The sequence below is a fragment of the Rhamphochromis longiceps genome, linkage group LG20, assembly GCF_057381845.1.
Source record: "Rhamphochromis longiceps isolate RC_006_pf linkage group LG20, R_longiceps_female_GT1.1, whole genome shotgun sequence".
NCBI classification, from domain to species: Eukaryota; Metazoa; Chordata; class Actinopteri; order Cichliformes; family Cichlidae; genus Rhamphochromis; species Rhamphochromis longiceps.
Genome location: NC_140576.1, coordinates 9,456,530 through 9,476,938, shown reverse-complemented (window position 1 = coordinate 9,476,938; position 20,409 = coordinate 9,456,530). Strand labels below are relative to the sequence as shown.

Below are 20,409 nucleotides of genomic sequence, written 5' to 3'. Positions count from 1 at the left end.
GCATACAACTACAATCCCAAGTCAATAAACATAAAAATATTAATACATGTGCTAAATCACACCAAGCATTACATAAGTACTTGTAGCTGTCCCAAAGGGCAATCTTAGTTATGTTGCACCCCTCTGCAACTCTGTTTTCTGGATTGACTGATTTTAACTTCGCCAATCAGAATAAGCCCTCACATGAGCCTGGTTATCAGCTCACTAAGTTAACCCAGGGTTTCCCATGCAGGAGACCAACTGGCTAACCAATTACAAGCATGGATAAGTGTACTGGTAGCAGATCAGCTGATTGTTAAACACACAATGCAGACAGAAAGCAACACATCTGCTACAGAAAAAGCAGCAGAGTGTGTGTGTCTGACAGCGAGAGAGAGAGAGAGGGAAAGCACTATACAACAGTTTAATACTAAAAGTCCTATATAAACACGTGAGCGCTTTAAGTGCTTTGCAGTCAATAAGACTGGACAAGATCTATTATAGTAATATACCATATTTGAAGCCTGGGAAGAGAGCTGGCAAAAATACTGATTGTATAATTTAACAGATTTATCCGTATCACAGCTCTATCATTAGGCCACAGGAGAATCTGATGGAATATAATTGAGTATTTAATTCAATTAATTTTTAAAAGACGGGTTTTAGCTTTTATTCTTTCAGCTGCAGTCTCAGTGGTGTTTTTAAGAGTTTGAGACCAACTAAAGAATAAAAATAAAAAAACAGATTTCTAATGTAGGACATTTGATACAAAAACCACAAATACAAAGACGCTCTGAATAAATGTGAGACTGAATAAATGTGAAAGTCTAGAATTGGAAGTTACTGGGGGAATTCTTACTGGGGGAAAATTCCTAGATATGAGATTTTATTTTAAAAAAAAAACTTTATCCCATCCTACTACGTGGGTACAGTGGGCAATGGCTCGTCCAACAATGGTGTCGCTATTTTCCAGAGAATTGAAGGGTCAGGGGGCAAACTCAGGGTTAATTAAGAAGTTATCTGGATAAGACAAAATCCTGCTTTGTACTACAAGCCTCTGGTATCTTCTGAGACTCAATATCTCACTAGCACAACACAGTAGGATAACACTAAACGCCCACTGTATCTTTTTTTTTTTTTTGAGTAAACAAAAAAAGAGTGTTTTGGTTGGGAAGCCGGCTTCCAGGGTGCTGTACTGTAATTCAGTCCAGGCAGAAATGCTACCATGGCCAAAGACTCCTCACAAGTTACTTGGCCCATTTTATAGTTCACTGGGTCTTTTGCAGGTTTTGTGTATCAATTGCAAACAACCTCATGCTGATTTCTTAGCAGGACTGCTGATCTTGTTGATTGCACAAGTAAAATCCATGATGACAGTTATAGCAAGGTAGCAGACATGTTTGTTCTTGTTCACTTGTGTGCATGGGCAGATAACTAATGAGTTGCAACTGCGCGATTTAATGCGCAACTGAGTTGCACATTAAATGAGGCACCCTGCTATGTACACTATTAGATGTTAAGTTTTCTGTAGCTAGTACACAGTCTTGAGTGAAAAGAGTTGATTGATTTTTCAACCACATCTGTTCAGAGAGAGTGTGAAGCAGAGAAGGCTGAGCCAAAGTAGCACAACAAACCAAAGTCTCCACAATGTTACACTGGCAGCTTTTTTTTTTTTTTATGATTGGTTGTCACACAATCATAGAAAGCAAATCACAGCATCTCCAAGGGCAATGGCTTACTCAAAAACCCCCAGCTGGTGCTTAGCAGAACTGCTGAACAGTTACAAATGGACAACTTTCTTTTTTGCCCTGCCGCTGTCGGTCTCATGTGGTCACTCACACTTATTTCAGCCTGTTTGGACTTCACCTAATGGCCCAGAAAGGGCAAAGCTCTCATGTCATTCGTTTCTAGATGAAACTAGCTCAAACACATTTGCTGGCGGCTGAAAATTCCCTCACTTTGCACAGAGGTCATTCTGTCTGAACCTGACACTAAGAGTAATACAAAGTATTGAGAAACATGATGATGTTGCACTACTACTTTTGGCACCATAACACGTGAATTTCAGCAGGCAAACTTCAGTCTCACTGATATGGGGAGATGCGATCACATACTTCTGAGATATGAATCTGTCTGATCCTCCTATTGGTTTTGGCACTGCTGTTACAGGATGAGCTGTACAGTTTGTCTAGTTCATTAAGCTGAACAACTACACACTGTATATTACTCCACACAACTTTAACCTGGGCACACTATCCAAAGTGAACAAAATCAAAACGGGCTAGTGGGGGGTATTTTCGAAATAAAAATTACAAAATTGAAAAACTCTCATTTTTCAATTTGTATAATGTTGTTTTTTGGGGGGTTTTTTTGGGGGGGGACTAAGCTATTTATTACACCACATTATATACAATTACCACTGTCAGACAAGTAAAGACTAGTTAATGAACGAGTAAAAGGTCTTTCTAGCAATACTGGACATAATGTGATTTTTCTATCAATGTAATGAATGACGTGCTTTTTCAGTTATTAGAGTTTCCAGGACTAACTGATCACTGCCATAAAGTGGCACACATCTGTAATACAATCATGATATTTTCTATGAAACTTTGTCTCAAAGTTCTCTCTAATACTAAATTTTTACCTCACAAGGAAATTAGCTCTTCTTCAACTTGCAGGATGAGAAAAAAGAATCGAAATCATCAAATGCAACTGGAATCACTTATTGGCAATCACTTCAGTTTGTAATTTGCTGTGCTTTAGCTGACAGGATCCTCAAGAGCATAGCAGAACTTAGGGAAATCAATGCTGCTAATTTAAAGACGGCTAATTGGTAAAGCTTTTGAGTTGCTTTTAATTAAATAACGGCTGCCCTAAATGAATGGAATTTATGGATGAATACACATTGATTTTACTACATAATCATCGACTCGCTGTTTGCCAAAATAACATGAGAGGGGTTTTTAAAAGAGCCTATATATATATGCAACAGCTGTGTGCTGTTTGGAGTAAACTTGTTTCAGTGGGATGCCTGTTAGAGAAGAGTTACCTCATTAAAAGTGATCTTGTTGTTTTTTATTGTCTGAGGTGAGCTCTTCCATGTTTTCCCAAAAAAGTGCTGATGATTTCTGTCAAACAGCGTTGCCCGTAGTTGGTAAGTCACACTTTGTTCTCCCACTGCCTTCTCCTATGAGCAAAAAGGAAGCATATGCATCTTAGAAAAGTCACTGTTAACAAGTGAAGAGTTAAACTTAAATCCTCCTTTATGACTATTATCCAACTTCATGAAAAACACCCCAGAATGAGGTTCCCAATATCTGAATGCTCAGTTTTGCATCGCTGTAACTGATAATGCCAGCAAGTAGTGGATGTCAGATTCACTTTGGTACTGTTTGATGCTCTACATATAGACTGAATTTACTAATAATCCCATGACATTGATTGTGTGTCTGATTAAAAAAAATGTATGGTTGCCTTCAAATATAACATTTTTCAAAGGTTCGCGAGATTTCTTCAGGCGCAGTGTCACAGAGATGGATACTGAATAGGCCTTATCGTGACTTTTATTTTGACAGTCAATACAAAGTCAAGCTCACAGATTAAAATACATTGAATTTAGGTTTGCTAAACCTCTAGTGAATTGCTATAGCAGAGTTTTTTCTATGTTTTTAATTAGCACTGAAAGCTAACTGTAAACAGTCACCTGGGATGGGAGGTGAGTTGCAGTGACACGGTTGAGGGTGAGCTGGAAGCCGTGGGACTGGGTGAAGCGGCTTTCCACAGCCAGCCTTACGGTTTGGCTGTGCGGGGGAACCATCCGGTTCCTCTCAAACACTTGCTTCCAGTCGTCCGCCATGCTGGGTATGTCTTCTATTTTTACCATGTCCTTTAGTTAAAATAAACATTAGCCTGACATTGAACAAAAAAACTCAGAAATGTTGAACGCAACCAATGTTTTACTCTGAATTTAGTCTTCTCCATCCGTTCAGATGTTTAAGCCGTGGCCGCCATATTGAAATCAGATTCTATCATTTAGAACAAAGGGGGGATATGTAATAAATTATTTCATCAGGAGCGTTCACGAGGGAGAAACATTATTTGAAAATATACTTAATATACGAACTGTATTTTCTAATGCAAGTCTACATTTTATTCCCAAAATTTAAAATATACAGAAAAATTCGTATTGGCCGCCTATAATCGTTCATACCTTTCAGTTGGTATTTCCCGTCGTGCTGCGTCAGTTGCTATGGTAATACTCATCTTTCCATTTAGATCTTGTATGAACGTCAGCATCTCCAATTTAAAGTTAGTTTATTGCCACACTCGCAATATAAATGTTATTTTCTTTTTAAATATACACATGTAATAATTATCTTTAATATATTAGTAGAGTATAATTTGTAGGAGGAGCTGTAGTCTTAAGCTGATATGGCGAACACATGAGCAGCTAATTCAGGGGGGTGCTTAGACTCAGTTCCCCCAGAAGGACACACGCTGCCCATTCTCACAAAACACTGCTGTCTAAAACCAATAGACAGAAAAACAAATTATGCACTGAAAAGAAAAGAGAATGTCAGAATAATCTATGTATTATGATCTGGCAAAAATAGCTCCACTTTCAGAGATATATAGCAGAGAAAATCCTAACCAAGTACTGGCCCAGTGTTTGAAAGAGGAAGACAAAAACAGAACTGTGAGAATCCAATGAAAATTTCAAAAGGGATTAAGACAGATGTGTGACTTGTTATCATGTGTTGCATAACCTATATAAACTGTAACGCTAATAAAGCCATTTGAATTGCATTATTATTGTAATCATTAATATTAACAACGTGTACTTCATATCCAGTGTGTCTACAACACGCGGAATGTTTTCCCCATGAAGATATTACTGTAATGTAAATAAATATAAGTTACTTTCACCACCAATCACGCCACAATAGCAAAGAAAGTAAGGAAAAGCACCAGTAGGGGGCAATCACACACTTCCGCTGCTGCTCCGAGCCTCAAGAGGACAAGAGGAGGAAGAAGAAGGAAGCGGTAGGTACAAACCGAAAACAAAACAGCGAAATGTTCGGGAAAATTAAACCTGTGAAAATTAGGAGTTACAGTGAAAACAGGAAATACGGAATTGCCGCAAAAGATGTGAAGGAACTACTGAAGAAGGCCTGCAATTTGCTACTGGTGAGTCTTGTGGGAATTAGTTAGTTTTTAACAACTTATACGGCTGTTCCGCTTTTTTATCTGAGAGGATGTGACATAAACGTCATCGCTGCTAGTAAACAAAAGAAATTAGGCTTTTATTTTTCCTAATTAGTAGTAGCTCGATACGTGATTGGTTTGGTCCCAGATCATCTCCACTGTGAAGAAGATACGACATAAAATAATTTTCGCATCATTTTTAGAGAACTCTGTAAACAGGATGTAAGTGAAAAAGCAACAGTTATGTCACGTTCAGGTCAAAGTGACATGTAGCGTCTACGTTCATATTTCAAGATGCTTTTTTTATTCCGTTTATATTAAATTCTGTTTATGATGGGCTGGGAGCAGAATTCGTTCATTATTAAGTATGGCCTCGGGCACATTTTGTATAAACTCGCTGAAACAAAGAGAAAATGATCTGTTGGTGGAAATCTGTACTGCAGGGATTTGGTTTAATTGGAGTTTACATCGGATAAATAAATCCATTTAATCTGAGCAGACTCTCACAGATGGCTCTCTTATAAAATATGTCAAGTTTACAGATTAGTTATCTGGTCTAAAAAGCTTCTACTTCTAGTCCACACAACACATTTGTCATTGGTATTTTTACCTGTTATGTTCTCCACGAGTCCAGGTGCCACTCTCTGGTGCACGTGTTTGCTTGTATGAGGACGGGACAATAGTGACGGAGGAGTTCTTCCCAACTTTGGCGGATAACACCGAATTGGTTCTTATGTCTAAAGGGCAGACCTGGAGTGGAGGTAGGAGGATCAACACCAGACAAGTTTCTACTGTAAACCTGTGTTTTTATTCTCCCAGTCAGCTAAACTGCTGGATGATTGTGATGTTGCCTAATCTTTATCTGATTTTTAGTTGTGTGTGACATCAGTCAGCTACTCAACACAGACCGGCATGCCGACAGCCTCATTGAAGCAGCGAAGGGGCTCCTCTCTGATGAGAAGTCTTCAAAGAGGCGTAAAATCCTGACAGACCTGCTACAGAACCTGGAGGATAGGTCGGAGCTGGAGAGCAGAGAGGAGGACGAAGACTGGTTCCAAGGTAGCAGCCTTCATCCTCTTGGAGAAGCACTCTTTGTTTTGTTTTAGAGTTCCTCAGACTTTTCCTGTCGTGGCTTCTTTTGAGGTCAAACTCCCAGCCTGTCTGCACAAGACTCAAAGATTACAGTTAGGCCTGTAGGAATTTTGACAGTGTTTTGTGAATTTGTCTCTATGTTCCACCACAGTGGATTTTAAAGCAAACAATCAAGATGTGATTGGAGTGCAGACTTTCAGCTTTAATTCAAGGGATTTAACAGGCTTGCTGAGCCTTGACCTATGAGGGTCATAAAGGGTGGAGGCTGCCCTGCCCTACTGCTTTCTGCTGGACTTTGCTACTTCTTCACATGTACTGTGAATAATAATATAAATTATAATAATTAATAAATAAATAGATTTAAATAAAAAAACTAACTTTTGAGCCTCTGAAAATGGGGCTTATGTATAAAAACGACTCGAATTCCCAAACAGTTAATGCAACACTTTGATCAAACCCCTTGAGATAAAGCTGAAAATTTGCACTTTAATCACATTTTGATTGATTTTAAAATCCATTATGGTGCTGTACATAGGCAATATTACAAATATTGTGTCAATGTAAAGAAATCCCTTTAAAGAAAAGCACTATAAGACATGTGCTACTGTTACTAGAGAACTGGGAAACCATGAATAGATTAAGTCAGTCATGTGTCTTTTTCCAGTATAAAAGCATTGTGAAGACTCAACACCATTATATTTGGAAAAAAATGTTTGAGCAGTGTGACTACGTCTGTATAATTGATCACTTTTTCACAGATTTTTCTCTTGATGTGAGTCTAAATGAATCTGTTGAGCATCTTGTTATTTGTGTTTCTCTTCAGGTGTTGATTCTCGATTTAAAACAAAGTCTGCCTACATGAAGTACAACTGTGAAAGCAGGATACGCGGCTACTTGAAAGAGGTAAACTTGGGAGCCAGGTAACACTCTGTACCTGAGGTCTCTACAGGATTGCTCCACAGTCAGTTGTTCTAACAGTTGTGTTTTTTGTTTTTGTCAGCTGGATGATGCCACCAAATCCATACAGAAAGCAAAAGTGAGGGCAGAGTTTTTGAAAACCTCCCAGAGCCTCACAGAAATGCTGAAAACAGCCAAGTATAATGGCTGCTACTTTGACAGGACTGAAAAGCAACCAGATCGCCTTTGTACTCAGGAGGGATGGTTCACCTGCCAGGTACTACAAGAATACAAGCTGTGAGGTATTAAGAGGCCTAACAGAGTTGAATGGGCATGAGAAACAAATGCAGGCAACATGAGTTTTACACTGTCACAGACAGGCTTTTGAGCTCTGAGGGAAAGACTCTTGAATCTGTACAGAGTAGCTGGGATCTGCTCCAAATGACTTGTCCGAGGTTAGTTGTATGTGAACAGAAGAGTCGGAGACAAAAGTGCACTGTGGTGTGAGAATCAGGGCAAAGATAAAAAGTAGTGTTTAACTCGGCTTAACAGTCATTACATTTAAAATGTCTCAAAAATATTAAGTCCAGATGTGCTTCAGACTAAGTTCCTCTTCCTCTAAATTGCATCCTCAGGGATCATTTGATGAGAACGTGTGCAAATCTCTTCACTCTATCAACCCCTATGGAAGCCGCGAGGGCAGGATTGTCTTCAGCACTTGGAATTTGGACCACAGGTTCACGCCACCTTTAGTTTATTTACAAGATTTTTTTGAGGGGTTTTTTTTGCTTTACATCCTTCATACAATTCTTCAATTTGTTTCCAGGATTGAAAAGAAGAGGACAGTTATTCCCGCTCTGCTGGAAGCTCTGCAGAATCACAGGAGCACTGACATCAACCTGAACTACTTCTACCAACTCCTGTTCACGAGGGAAAACCTGAAGCTGGTCCACATCGTCTGCCACAAAAAAGGAGCTCACAACCTGCAGTGTGACACCAAGAAGATCTATAATAATGCCACCAAGGATCTAAAAGCAAAACAGAAGCCCAAAGTAAAGAAACGGCGCATGACTTGAAGTCCTGTGACAAATGAGTGGACTGTGATTTGTTTGATGGACTTGATAAATAATTAACTCTGAAAAGAACCCATCACATCAGCTGGAAAGGTAAATTTGCCTTTGCAATCTCCTCGACGTAGTCGTGACATCAGCTTCTGAGCTCCAAACCCACCATGCTGAGCTTTAATTTCATATTGGAAGTGATCGACCACACTTAAGAAACCATGAAATTCATTTATTTGTTCACTGTATTGGCACTGTGATGTAAAGTACACAAATTAAGTACAAAGATGATAACGAATCATGCATTTACTGAGAATGCTGCATAAATGTGAAAAGCAAATTGACATAAATAAGGCAGTAAATATATAAAATATTTGGACGGTTTAGAACAGTCATGTAAAAAATACAGGCGACAACATCTAGTGCAATTACTGTTAAACTCTTGATTAGATTACATTTTCACTCAGGTTTAAATTATCCAGTCTTTCAGACTGCAGTCTTGTATGAGGAACCTTTGTTTTGTTTTTTTAAACAACACTCTTACAAATTTTAGAAGAACCCTCTCAGGGAAAATTAATTCATTACATTGATTATGTATTGATACAGATGTTATATATTTCAAAGCTGCCAGAAACGTGAGCACACACACGAGTTGAGGATGAAGAGACACTTGGTGAATGACTTTTATGCAGAAAACTGTTGAAGATGTTCAGCTTAAGCAATGAATTTGTGCTATTGAAGCTCTCAGTACAGATGTTCATGCTCCATCCCTCCTCATTACAGACGTGTAATCTAAACTTAGACTGAAATTGTCACTCTGTTGCTCTTGTCAGCATGTAACATTGGCAATTAATCAGTTTACCGTAATTGTCGGGCTATAAGCCACTACTTTTTGCACAAGCTTTGAACCCTGCGGCTTTTAGTCAGGTGCGGCTTTTCTATGGATTTTCCATGATTTTTGTGATATCGTAAGACGATTTGTTTTGTTTGTTCCGCTGTTGTACGGCACTACGTTGCCTGGCGGAAGGATCGAGGTTCAAGAGTGGTATGTTAGTCACATGTCCGTCCGCCAGGCAACGTAGTGCCGTACGAAGTAGCGCGAAAAACAAACTTCAAAGTAGCGCTACGCATTCAGCGGGAGGCGTGGATGACGAGCGGCGATAAACTTGCGAAAAGCAAGTTATGCCCTACTCCACCGGTGGATTCTGACATCGTGGAAAAGTGCGAAAATATCCACGATCACCAACGGATTTTGAAGGGCTGGACTGCTGCATGATGGAGAGGAGGACACCGCCACGGCCCTTCTGAGGGTGTTCGACTCTGACACTGACAACGAGGATTTCTTTGGTTTTGAAAGTGACAACGAAGGAGAGAAGCGGAGAGTGGATGACGAAGCCATCCTGAGCCTGTTCGTTTCCGACATTGGAGAAGAGGACTTTGGTGGTTTTAGAGTGCAGGAAGAAGAGAAAGATGGTGAATGACTGACTTTTCTTCTCCGTGTCACTTCACCTGAGCCTAAAAGGTAGTCCGAATCTATTTTTCTGGTGTGCTGTAGGTTACTGTTATGTACTACATGTGCAAATATGTACCCATAACTTGTTTTTCAAAATATTAATAAAAGGGGTGTGTCTCCAAACAGCCATCTCTTTCCTGACAATTCCCTTTGTGCATATTCTCTTACATATGATAAGTCAACATTGAAACACCTGCGGCTTTTAGTCAGGTGCGGCTAATGTATGTACAAAACAGGATTTTCCCCTGATTTTAGCTTGTGCGGCTAATATTCAGGTGCACTTTGTAGTCCGGGAAATACGGTATTTGTATGGGAAAACAAAAACTTAAATCCAGCATTTTCTTTAGTATCTCAGAGGCTAATCTGAAGCTGCGCTCAGGATTTCAATTTTCTACACAAAGTGCTATAAACACTTATGTGAGCATACATTCAGCAATAATTTCACAAACATTACTGCATTTACTCACATTGGCCATTTTCATTTTACTATTGCAGTTATGACTTTTTAAAAATCTAATTACTGATTGAATGCAATGTTTGAGCAGGTAGTTTTCTAAGTGCTGAGAGGTTTAATGTCTTTTCACGAGCAGAACTTTCTCAGTTATAAGAGCGGCAACTCTTCACTAAGTGCCCACCCCGTTGTCTCGCTGCACACCGCTAAAATCCACCTCGTCTTCATCGCTGTCCTCTCTAGCGTAGTAATGTCGCCTCCTGTTCTTCCTTTGGGCGCGGCTAGAAGACGAGGATGATCTTTCAGGAAAATCCTGTGGGATGAATCTGTATTTAGAATTCATTTAATGCAACATTATTTTCACCAATTGTGCTGAAGATATAACTGCAGGAATGATGGGCCTAGAGATGTGGTGGGAGTGGGGGGATAAAAATCTATGTGTATTGATAAAATTAAAGTTATCAGTGAGTAACAAATCTAACTAGGGGTTGTTACTGCTCTCATATTACTCCAGCCCTGCTTATAAGAGGGTGAAATGTCAGTTTATTTAATGTTAACTGTGAGTGAGACCAGAAAAAGAGAAGGAAAAAAAAAAATCAGCAATCACATTTATTTGAGAAAGAATCCAAACCTCAAGGCGAACTTATAATGTATACGTTAGGGACTCCTGGCACAGTGAGGCTTTTATGTAACAACTCGTGGTCTTCTACTCTGCACATTATTGCCCATCTTTTGTGGTTTTATTAGCAGGAAGAGCCTTTTGGTACATCCAATAATGCACCAATGTCAAGGTCCAAATGTATAACAAGTCTAACATATCTTTCAACTCCCATGTCTATTGCAAAACATCCTAGAAGTGCAGCTTTAAATGAATAGATATGGATGATGATTCTTCTGAACTGATCATCAGTAAGCAGACGTTTTCTTTACCAAACAAAAAAAAAAACAACAAACAACCCTGTTTCCCCCAGGAATTAAAACAAACGTGCCTCACCTGTACAGCATCCAAGTTTCCAAAGAACTGCTCCACAGGAAGGATCTGATTACTGTCATCATCTGGGAACATAATTCTGCTCGTTTCTTCATAATCCATATGCTCAGGCTCATATTTGTCCCAGATGCTATTCATTACGCAGCTGTCTGAATCCTGTCCCACCATCAGCGTGTTCTCTTTACCTTCCTGTCCTTCATGCTGTGGTGATGCTGAGCACCTCCTCCTGCCAGAAGACTGGTGGCATTCACAGCTGATGCAGGAGTCTCTCTCCAGAGGACCAGCTGCTTTAGTGTTCCCAACTGCTGAGCTGCTCTCAGATGACGAGTTCGCCATTGGACTTTTCACACATCTCCTCCTTGCAGCAGATGTCTATGATACAAAAGTTAAGGAACAAAGTTAGGATGATGTTGGGGTAACCACAGCGGGACTCCACTGCAGTAATCAGATCCAGTTAATTTGGAGCAACTCACAGCTGTCCGGTGTAGGGGTTACAGCTGTAGGGGTGTAGATAACTATAACTCCTGCCTTTCTTTTTGACTCATCACACATCTGCAGCATTATGTACACAGACAAAACAAACCTTTCTGGAGTTTCTGGTCTCAGAGCTGCTCTTCCTCTTTCTTGGCTTCAAATGATCAACTTCACCAGGCATCTGCAAAGTATCATGATGTTTGTTTATATCAAGTACTTTATTAATGCAATGACATCGTGGGGAAAAAAACAAACTATGGTTTTAGTCAGCTGAGAGGAAGCCGTCATAATGCCAGCGTTTGCTCCTGCTAAGCAGAACATTAGCAAATGTTTTCACTCCACTCAGTAAAAGAAACTAAATTTATCGGACAGCTGTTTAACGGGGACAGTTTTAGAATTTTCGCTTGCATACAGATTTGTCATTTTCCATTTTAAACACTGTCTTAACAAAAAAAATTAAATAGTGGACAACGTCAATGGATAGCTATAAAGCTGGCTCTGCAGTCCCGCTGAGCTGCTTAAACCCTCCAACAGCACCCCTCTATCCTCCGCCGGCTAAACTCCTGCTAATTTACTGGCAAATTAAAGTCACGTTACTCGTCAACTATGACCCAGTTCTTCCAGTACATCCCTAATCCCTCCAGCGTTGCTTTTTCACATGTAGACGTGCCCGAGCTACGCCGAATGTAAGTCCATAAAAGGCAGCTGATAGTTGAACTGCTAAGACAACAACACCTGCTCAGCACAGCAGCTAGCTTTCGCCTAGAAAAATCAAAGCAATATCGTCGGAAAATAACCCACCCACCCCCAGTCAAAAATGCCCCGGGTATCATAATGTGAACCATGCTAGTTATGTTGCTAGAACAATGACTCCAGCCGTCTGTATCGGTACAATAACACCAACACGAAGGTCACGACGAAGCTAGGCGTCACTAAACACAACAAAAACGCTTAATTTCGACATCTCGGCAACAAGCTAATGCGGCCAGCTACGAGCTAACAGTAGGAGAGAAAAAAAATAACTAATTTGACCTGCCTGCCGGTTTTCTCATTTAATTAAACATGTACTTACCTTATGTATCATTTGCCGGCGTGGATAGTTAGGTTTTTCAGCTACGATATTGAAAGTTTACACCACCTTGGGGTTTTCTGGCTTTCCAATCGGCTGGCTTCAACTAGCGACTAAACAACGGCGATAATTTTACGACGTAAGCGCTCCCCGCCGCCTACCCGGTGTATTTCCTGCTGGTGAGGTTCACTCAGAGGTCTGCAGTTTCAATATCAGGACGTCCTCTGCGCCACACTACACCGCCATCGACGCCACCCCGTACTAAAGAGCATTAGAGAAAATAGAGAAAAAAATAAGTATATCTTAAAATGCACGTGTTATTTTATATTTATATATATAATATTAGATTTCTATTACAAAATATATATGTAATTAAAAGTAGTTTAGTTCGAGGGGTTTGTAAATGCTTTTTACTAGATCTATTTTTCTATGTATGTTATTTTCGTTTAGGTTTTTTTTCCCCCCACTATTTTAATATTTTATTTTTTGACAAACTTGGCTTTCTCCACTTTTACGCCATCTCAGTGATTCTGCGGGAGTTGTTTCCACCCATCTCGTGACTTGTGCTAATGAAAGGGGTTCTCGTGACACGCTGGTTCACAGTAAGCTCGTATTTCTCCGTGTTATTTTGAGAGATTGGACAATCATACGTAAAATGCCAGTTCACGCCATGTTTCAAAGTTTGGCTTTTGTTTAGCAGTGACGTATGAAGGAGGAGATTCCGGAAGTCGAATGCAGTTCCAATCGATGTCCACAAGATGGCGCAATAAGGTTTTTAAAGAAGCGTCTAATTCTTTTAGTCAGCCAACAGATCACACTGGCTTCGGTTTTAACAGCTATGTAATAATTTAGAACATACAGTTGACTCTGTCCGGTAACAAAACAATAAATAAACATAATTTAGAAATCATTTCATGTTCTGTCACTGACATGTGCATATATGCACTCAAGGAAATAGTCAGGTTGTATAGGGCTAAAAATTCATCTGTCCTCATGTGTTTCATTGATGCCTCTAAGGCTTTTGATCGAGTGAACCACAGAAAACTTTTTGATAAATTGAAGACACGGGGAGTTCCTCAATACATCGTGAGGATTCTCTCTTACTGGTACGCTCATCAGAACATGCAGGTTAAATGGGGAAGCAGTATTTCTGCCCCCTTTGGTGTCAGCAATGGTGTCAGACAGGGTGGGATTTTGTCTCCAATTTTATTTAATTTATATGTCGATGATTTGTCCATACAGCTGAGAGCCTGTAACACTGGGTGTATATTAGGTAAAGCACTGATAAATCATCTTATGTATGCAGATGACCTGGTTGTTTTTAGTCCAAGCAGTGCTGGGTTACAGGATCTTCTTAATGTCTGTACTGAATATGGTGTGCAATATGACATTGAGTACAATGCTGCTAAAAGTGCTGTTTTGATATGTAGAACCAAGCAGGATAAACAGCTAAATTTCCCTTTGTTTAAACTGGCACAAAAAACTCTTGAAGTTCATAAAAAGGTGAAATACCTCGGTCACTTTATTACTGAGCAAATGAATGATGATGATGACATATACAGACAACGATGTAAGCTCTATGTGCAGGCAAATACTATTGCACGCAAATTCAGCTTTTGTTCACTTCCAGTTAAAGTGGCTTTGTTTAAAGCGTATTGCACACCGCTATATACTGCCCCCTTGTGGTCATCCTACAAACAATGTAGCATGCAGAAGCTGCATGTTGCATATAATGATGCGATGAGAATCCTTTGCAGGATACCTAGAAGTGGTAGTGCCAGTCAGATGTTTGTAGCTGTGGGTGTCTGGACTTTTAAAGCACTTTTAAGAAAGTTAATGTTCAGTTTTAGAGAACGACTGGATGGTTCGAGTAACAGTATAATTTTAGCACTTACAGATCCGACAGTGAGTGGTTCCCGTTACTCATCCAGTCTCAGAAAGCACTGGTTAAAGTGTTTGTGTATTTATTGATTTATTTTAAGTAATTGTGTTTTATGTATATTATGGTTTTATATTTTTACAAATGCTTTATATACTTATTTATATACATATATATATTTAATGGTATACCTTGTGTTGTGTGTGTGGGGGGGGGGAGTTGTGTGTGTGTGTTTCTTGTCTTGTTTTTATGGACATGTAGTCTGCCAATAAAGATTGAATTGAATTGAATTCATCGAACAGTTCCAGTCAGGAGGCTATTGATTGCCTCCCTCTCCTCCAGAGCAACCGACAACAACACGCGGCAACAGATGGTGGGGCCCCACGGATCTCGGCGTCACGGACTCAGTGGGATTGTTGTACGTTAGGAGACAGAAAACACCGAGACAGCTCGAGGAGGGCTGTAGTCCAGTATTTCTCACCTAGCACTGGAATTAAAATTGGACTGTCAAACTTCTTTAGAAAATCATCATCGCTGTTCCTTTATAAACGCTGTGGTGTTTGTTTTATTCCTCACACGTAGATGGTTGTTGAATTATTTCTGAATCATTGCGTTGTATTTTAGTACTGTTTTCTATCACTTGTAATCATGAAAATTAACGCGGATTAAAGGAGCTACTGATATTTAATATTAAGAATAAGATAAGGTTGTGGTGGCTAGTGGATCGCAAAACCTGGTGAACAGTGTGTGTGTGTGTGTGTGTGTGTGTGTGTGTGTGTGTGTGTGTGTGTGTGTGTGTGTGTGTGTGTGTGTGTTAGACAGAGAGAGAGAGAAATGGGATATCTGCCGGTCCCAGATCAGTTTAGTTCATTAAGGGGAGGAGATATTTGGGGGGTGGGGTGAGATAGTGGTATCCTCCATCAGGTCTCCAGATAGTCTGTGTGGAGCCAAACCCTGAGAAGAAGCTTCGGGACGAACTAGACAGCAAAAGGGACGAATGTGTGACTTCACTCTGCGCTGTCATGGTCAAGAAGTGGCCAAGGAGACACTTGACTGAGCGCTCTTACCCGGTGTCTTCCTGAGGTGCGCTCAGTTGTGAAACATTATGAAGGCATCTGAGGGTCCCAGCGTGTCACGGTGACAGCAATGGATCACTTTTTTCGTAGAAAGCGGATCCCCGCTTTTCTGAAACCTCTGTTGAGTCTGTCTCTGATCTTTGCGTCTTTTCTCATGATCCAAAAGCTGAAACTGTCGGAGAAAGACGCAGTGGGGGTTAAACATGTGAGGGATCCGGCCTGGTGCGGCTCTGAGTGTTTTTCATTCAAGAAGACAGTTCTGACCAGTTCGGGGACCTCAGATTCTCCCGTGTCCGTCAAGGATTTGGAGATACAGCGGGTCCCGAATGTAACTCGGTCTTCTTGGGACGCGCAGGTTCTCAACTGTAGCGCGGACGCATCGGTGAGGACCCAGGACTGGTTCCGGCGCTTGGACCAGAGATTTCACCAGTTTGTGCTTCACAGACACTGCAGGTATTTCCCCTTGCTCATCAATCACCCGGAGAAGTGCGCCGATAGAAACGTTCACCTCCTTGTGGTGGTCAAGTCCGTTATCGAGCAGCACGACCGGAGGGAGGCCGTGCGTAAAACCTGGGGGAAGGAGCAAACCGTGAATGGGAAGAAAATTAAAACTTTGTTTTTACTCGGAAGCCCAAACACTGGCAAAGACGCCAAGAACCTACAGAAACTGATCGAGTATGAGGACCAAATCTTTGGGGACATCCTGCAGTGGGACTTCATGGACACTTTCTTCAACCTGACTCTGAAAGAGGTAAATTTTCTCAAGTGGTTCTATATCTACTGCCCCAAAGTGCAGTTTATATTTAAGGGGGACGATGATGTGTTTGTGAACACGCACAACCTCCTGGAGCTCATCGACTTCAAAGTGGAGCAGCGCAAAGCGGCCAACTTATTTATGGGGGACACAATCTCCAAGGCGATCCCCATCCGAAACCGACAGAGCAAATATTACATCCCCAAGGAGTTGTACGACAAGCCGTATCCACCCTACGTGGGAGGTGGGGGGTTTCTGATGTCCGCCTATTTAGCCCGAAGGCTCTTCGTGGCCTCGGAGGGCGTGGAGTTGTACCCCATTGACGATGTGTTTTTGGGGATGTGCCTGCAGAGGCTCCACTTATCCCCAGAGATGCATCCGGGCTTCAGGACATTCGGCATTACCAGACGCAGGGCGAGCACAATGAACACAGAGCCCTGCTTTTATAAAAACCTAATCGTGGTCCACAAACTGAGCGCGCAGGAGCTGCTCAGGATGTGGAGCGTGGTGCACAGCCAAGACCTGATCTGCGCACAAAAAACTTCGATATGATTGACAGAAAGTATAAAGTATAAAGTAAATGCATTCACTAAATCTGAGCTCACGGAAAGTCTTCTTTGGCCGATCACACTTGATGATCTTTACGCAATCTGCGGAGTCACGTTAATTTTTCCTTTACCGTTAGACATGGAAGATGAACTGAATTTAATACTGTGTGTCACATTAAAACGGTTGATTTGTTTTCAGCTGACTCGGCAGGTTAGCGCTCTCCTCTCCACTTCTGTATGGGTTGATTTTCCGTTTTGTAAAAACCACTAGAGCACAGCTTTTGCATTGTGAAAGCATCCGTGTTTCTGTGCCATTCCAGACTGTATTGCCTTAATCTGAATTTAAAAACGTATTTAGAGACGTAGATGTAATAAACCCACGGGTGTTCGTGCAGGTGAGAAAAAGAATGACTTGTTACATCTAAGTGTTTCCCTTAAGCTTTCTTTTCCGACTTCAGGATTTCATTGCAACGTTCAAGTGCAACATGCGACTACATGATTTACAGCATAGAACACACAGCTGCATTCATATTTGAATGATTATTTTATTGAATAGAAATTGTAAATTGTAAAAATCTAATTATGGGTATTTTAAAGATAATATATTGGTTCTGTTTTACCTTGTTTTGTAAGATTTACAGAGGCAGCCTTGAAACCAAAGAAACCACATGTGTAACACTGTAAATTCATGTGTGTTAGTGTCAATAAAACCAGAGCTCTCTTGTAAACACTGAATAACGTTGCAAAACTTGATTGATATGCGTTTTATATTGCTCAACAATAATCCTGGAAGTTGGACACTGCCCATTTTTTTAATACACAGGGGGCTCCTAAACAGAGCCGTGTATTACATGTAACTTTTATGGGGAATTTTGATTACATGGAAGCACATGTGCAATAATCCCTGAATAATGATTTATTTAACAAATACATCTGCAGAAAAAAAGAAGTCAAAATGCTGTTGACTACAAATGCATGAACACAACTTTTACATCTACTTTTGCTGCAGCTCTCAGTACAGAAGCATACTAAAGCAAGTTGTTTCCCCACTAATAAAACATACGCTCACATTAACGTTATTACCGTTTCCAGATACATCACAATCACTTTGTCGTCATCATAACACCGTGCAGCACAACAGGAGCACAACTGAAGAGATAATTATAAACCAGGCTTAATGTTATATGTAGGATTTAACTTTTTAGCTTGTGATTCTATCAGTTTGAAGCCAGTGATGTGATTCTGAACACTGGAGGGAAAACCATGTGGTGTACATACAGTATGTAGCATATTCATGTCCACTTCTTTCCTCATTCTAGCAGTGCTGTTTCACTCAGAGACCTACTTTGTCTCATTTTACTTCTACTTCATACTATCAGTAGGCATTGTGGAGGGAAGTAAGTCACTGCAGTGTGCTAGAAATTCAGCAGTAAAACATCATCCTTTGGCAAAGTGCTATTTCTATATAGAATTCTTATAAAAGGAAAGCAAATATGTAAACAGTTGGCTAAGTGTGAAGTCGACAGCAAAGCTTCCCTCAAAGCAAAGAACATCTTCTGCTTGTAACTAAACTATGATCTCGTTCCGCCTCCTGTTACTGGGTGTGCAAGAAGGTATGAGTCATCGTCTTCTGAAGGGATGTAGCAATTAGACATATTTTTACTGAAACTGCGACGGTTACCCATAGAAGTTTCTCAACCCATTCATCTGGTGTAGTCCGATTCTACACAAGAAACTGTTGATTTTAGTTCCATGGGACAGCTAGCTATCTGCAAGGTGCATGGATCAGAGGATGAAATCTTAAAAGGTCCAAACTTGCACTAGCACATTTACATAGATGAAGGCAATAAGCCTCTTCAAACTCTACAATTTGAAGGTTAGGATAAAATAAATGTTTACATGCTACACTTGTTTGTTTGTTTTTTAGGTGTGAGAAAATCGTTGCGATAGCACGTTTATACGCGAGAGCTTGTACTGCAGTTTAAGGATGTATAAATTATAAATTGCAGATAACCACTCAGAAACTAATCATAAAACCTCACTACACTGGTTGCATTATGAGGGGTCAACTTCTAAAACACAAGCCTAAAGTTCTATCACCCTGTACACTGCTGCTTTACCTTTACACAAACTCTGTTTAAAATCCATCTTGTGAGTCACACAAAGTCACAGTTGGGAAGTGCGGTCCAACAGTGAGGGACTACCCGTTAAAGCTGTACAATTCCTCTAAATGGCAGTGAAAAAAAGAGCCTCAAAACCAACAAATCCTATAAGGGGATTTCAGCAAACAGCACTCTGTGTGCCTATGTTTACTTGACAGGTGTGTGAGAGGCTAGAGGCTTGACGTGTAGTGAAAAGCATTTTCTGTTCTGTGTGAACTTTGTCGCACATAACAGGATTAGAATTTACGTCATCGTCTCAACAATGGGTAAAACACCGTGTTGTAATTCTGTGATCTTATAAGACTTTAAATATATTAATGGCTTCAATCATAAAGTAATAATGGCTTTAAATATATTGCATATGTCAGTGAATACATCTGAAGCGTCTCAAAAGTGCCCGAATGTGGAAATAATGGAGTGGGTGGGGTCGTCTGGTACTGTTGGCTTTCTCCTGTTGAAGTGTGAGGGGACGTCTCTGGGCTTCTTCAGACCAGCTTTAGTGCTTCCCTGGTGGATACCCTCTGGCTAAAGGAGCCAGTGATGGGATTCGGCTGCCCCTGCCCATGGGCCTGGCTCTGGCTCGGGCTCCATATGACCTGACCTGCTTTAGCTTGGTTCCACCGAAAGCTCTGCCTGGAAACACCAAAACACATATGCACAAACAAAATGGTACTTTACAGTAAACTGATAGAGGAATAATAAAGCAGGGAGCCTTTATATTCTTGCATGCACTTTGTCATTAACCTCCCAAGACCTGGCCTAAAAATATTATGTAAAAGTATTATGTAAGAAAGGGCTTTGAAAGAACCAGTAAACCTGTATCCTAGCTTATCTGAGTCATTAACACAAATATGCTGAATAATGTTTTACGTTATAATGCTACCAATAAAAATTAGCAACTCCCTTTGAGTCGTGTGATCTGATATAAATTTTTTTTCGAAAACCTGGTTCACTATTGTCTGTTTGATGTATTCAGAGGACCAGCTATCTTGGTGATAATGGTTAGCATCATCCTGTTTTCCTGTTTAATGCTACATACTGCAAAATGTAGGTACTGTCTAAATATTGAATTGATAACGACAGGGGAGCTACAGTTTAATGCGCTTGTAGGATAAATATTATTAATCATACTGATCAACAGGGTCAAAGAAGAAATCAAACTTTTATCTGATCTGTGTGTGTGTGTGTGTGTGTGTGTGTGTGTGTGTGTGTGTGTGTGTGTGTGTGTGTGTGTGTGTGTGTGTTCTTATTACACATT

At 40.4% G+C, this 20,409-nt stretch overlaps 5 protein-coding genes across 9 annotated transcripts in view; 2 read left to right on the top strand and 3 right to left on the bottom strand.

Moving 5' to 3' along the window:
- The window catches only part of nphp4 (nephronophthisis 4), a 184,374-nt gene extending 180,379 nt beyond the window's left edge, over positions 1–3,995 (bottom strand). For all 3 annotated transcript variants that reach the window (XM_085394895.1, XM_085394896.1, XM_085394897.1), the window contains exons 1-2: positions 3,683–3,995; positions 3,029–3,166 (exon numbers count right to left, since the gene is read on the bottom strand). In XM_085394895.1, the coding sequence (XP_085251021.1) occupies positions 3,029–3,166; positions 3,683–3,862 (318 nt within the window). In that variant the 5' untranslated portion in view covers positions 3,863–3,995. The remainder of the gene's footprint in view (positions 1–3,028; positions 3,167–3,682) is intronic.
- A 920-nt stretch (positions 3,996–4,915) lies between these two features.
- dffb (DNA fragmentation factor, beta polypeptide (caspase-activated DNase)) lies at positions 4,916–9,344 on the top strand. Its single transcript, XM_085394898.1, has 7 exons — positions 4,916–5,166; positions 5,819–5,945; positions 6,058–6,243; positions 7,100–7,179; positions 7,277–7,450; positions 7,809–7,909; positions 8,000–9,344. The coding sequence occupies exons 1-7, from the start codon at positions 5,053–5,055 to the stop codon at positions 8,247–8,249; spliced, it is 1,032 nt and encodes a 343-aa protein (XP_085251024.1). The 5' UTR covers positions 4,916–5,052; the 3' UTR covers positions 8,250–9,344.
- Positions 8,446–13,617, bottom strand: lg20h1orf174 (linkage group 20 C1orf174 homolog). Its single transcript, XM_085394900.1, has 4 exons — positions 12,736–13,617; positions 11,773–11,844; positions 11,193–11,561; positions 8,446–10,511 (listed from the first exon to the last, which is right to left on the bottom strand). The coding sequence occupies exons 1-4, from the start codon at positions 12,745–12,747 to the stop codon at positions 10,371–10,373; spliced, it is 594 nt and encodes a 197-aa protein (XP_085251026.1). The 5' UTR covers positions 12,748–13,617; the 3' UTR covers positions 8,446–10,370.
- Positions 13,618–15,529: 1,912 nt separating this feature from the next.
- Positions 15,530–17,593, top strand: b3gnt7l (UDP-GlcNAc:betaGal beta-1,3-N-acetylglucosaminyltransferase 7, like). Its single transcript, XM_085393182.1, has one exon. The coding sequence runs from the start codon at positions 15,758–15,760 to the stop codon at positions 16,991–16,993; it is 1,236 nt and encodes a 411-aa protein (XP_085249308.1). The 5' UTR covers positions 15,530–15,757; the 3' UTR covers positions 16,994–17,593.
- A 99-nt stretch (positions 17,594–17,692) lies between these two features.
- cep104 (centrosomal protein 104) overlaps positions 17,693–20,409 on the bottom strand; it is a 40,009-nt gene continuing 37,292 nt past the window's right edge. For all 3 annotated transcript variants that reach the window (XM_085393179.1, XM_085393180.1, XM_085393181.1), the window contains one exon: positions 17,693–19,784. In XM_085393179.1, the coding sequence (XP_085249305.1) occupies positions 19,648–19,784 (137 nt within the window). In that variant the 3' untranslated portion in view covers positions 17,693–19,647. The remainder of the gene's footprint in view (positions 19,785–20,409) is intronic.

What these genes read in the sequence shown, in the direction of transcription:
- dffb (XM_085394898.1), top strand. Translation starts at nt 5,053, where the DNA reads ATGTTCGGGAAAATTAAACCTGTGAAAATTAGGAGTTACAGTGAAAAC. An exon ending in AGGGCAGACCTGGAGTGGAG is followed by an intron (nt 5,946 to 6,057) that starts GTAGGAGGATCA and finishes TCTGATTTTTAG; the next exon opens with TTGTGTGTGACATCAGTCAG. An exon ending in ACTTGGAATTTGGACCACAG is followed by an intron (nt 7,910 to 7,999) that starts GTTCACGCCACC and finishes ATTTGTTTCCAG; the next exon opens with GATTGAAAAGAAGAGGACAG.
- lg20h1orf174 (XM_085394900.1), bottom strand. An exon ending in AGACCAGAAACTCCAGAAAG is followed by an intron (nt 11,562 to 11,772) that starts GTTTGTTTTGTC and finishes TTTGTATCATAG; the next exon opens with ACATCTGCTGCAAGGAGGAG. An exon ending in GAAACTTGGATGCTGTACAG is followed by an intron (nt 10,512 to 11,192) that starts GTGAGGCACGTT and finishes TTCATCCCACAG; the next exon opens with GATTTTCCTGAAAGATCATC.
- b3gnt7l (XM_085393182.1), top strand. Translation starts at nt 15,758, where the DNA reads ATGGATCACTTTTTTCGTAGAAAGCGGATCCCCGCTTTTCTGAAACCT.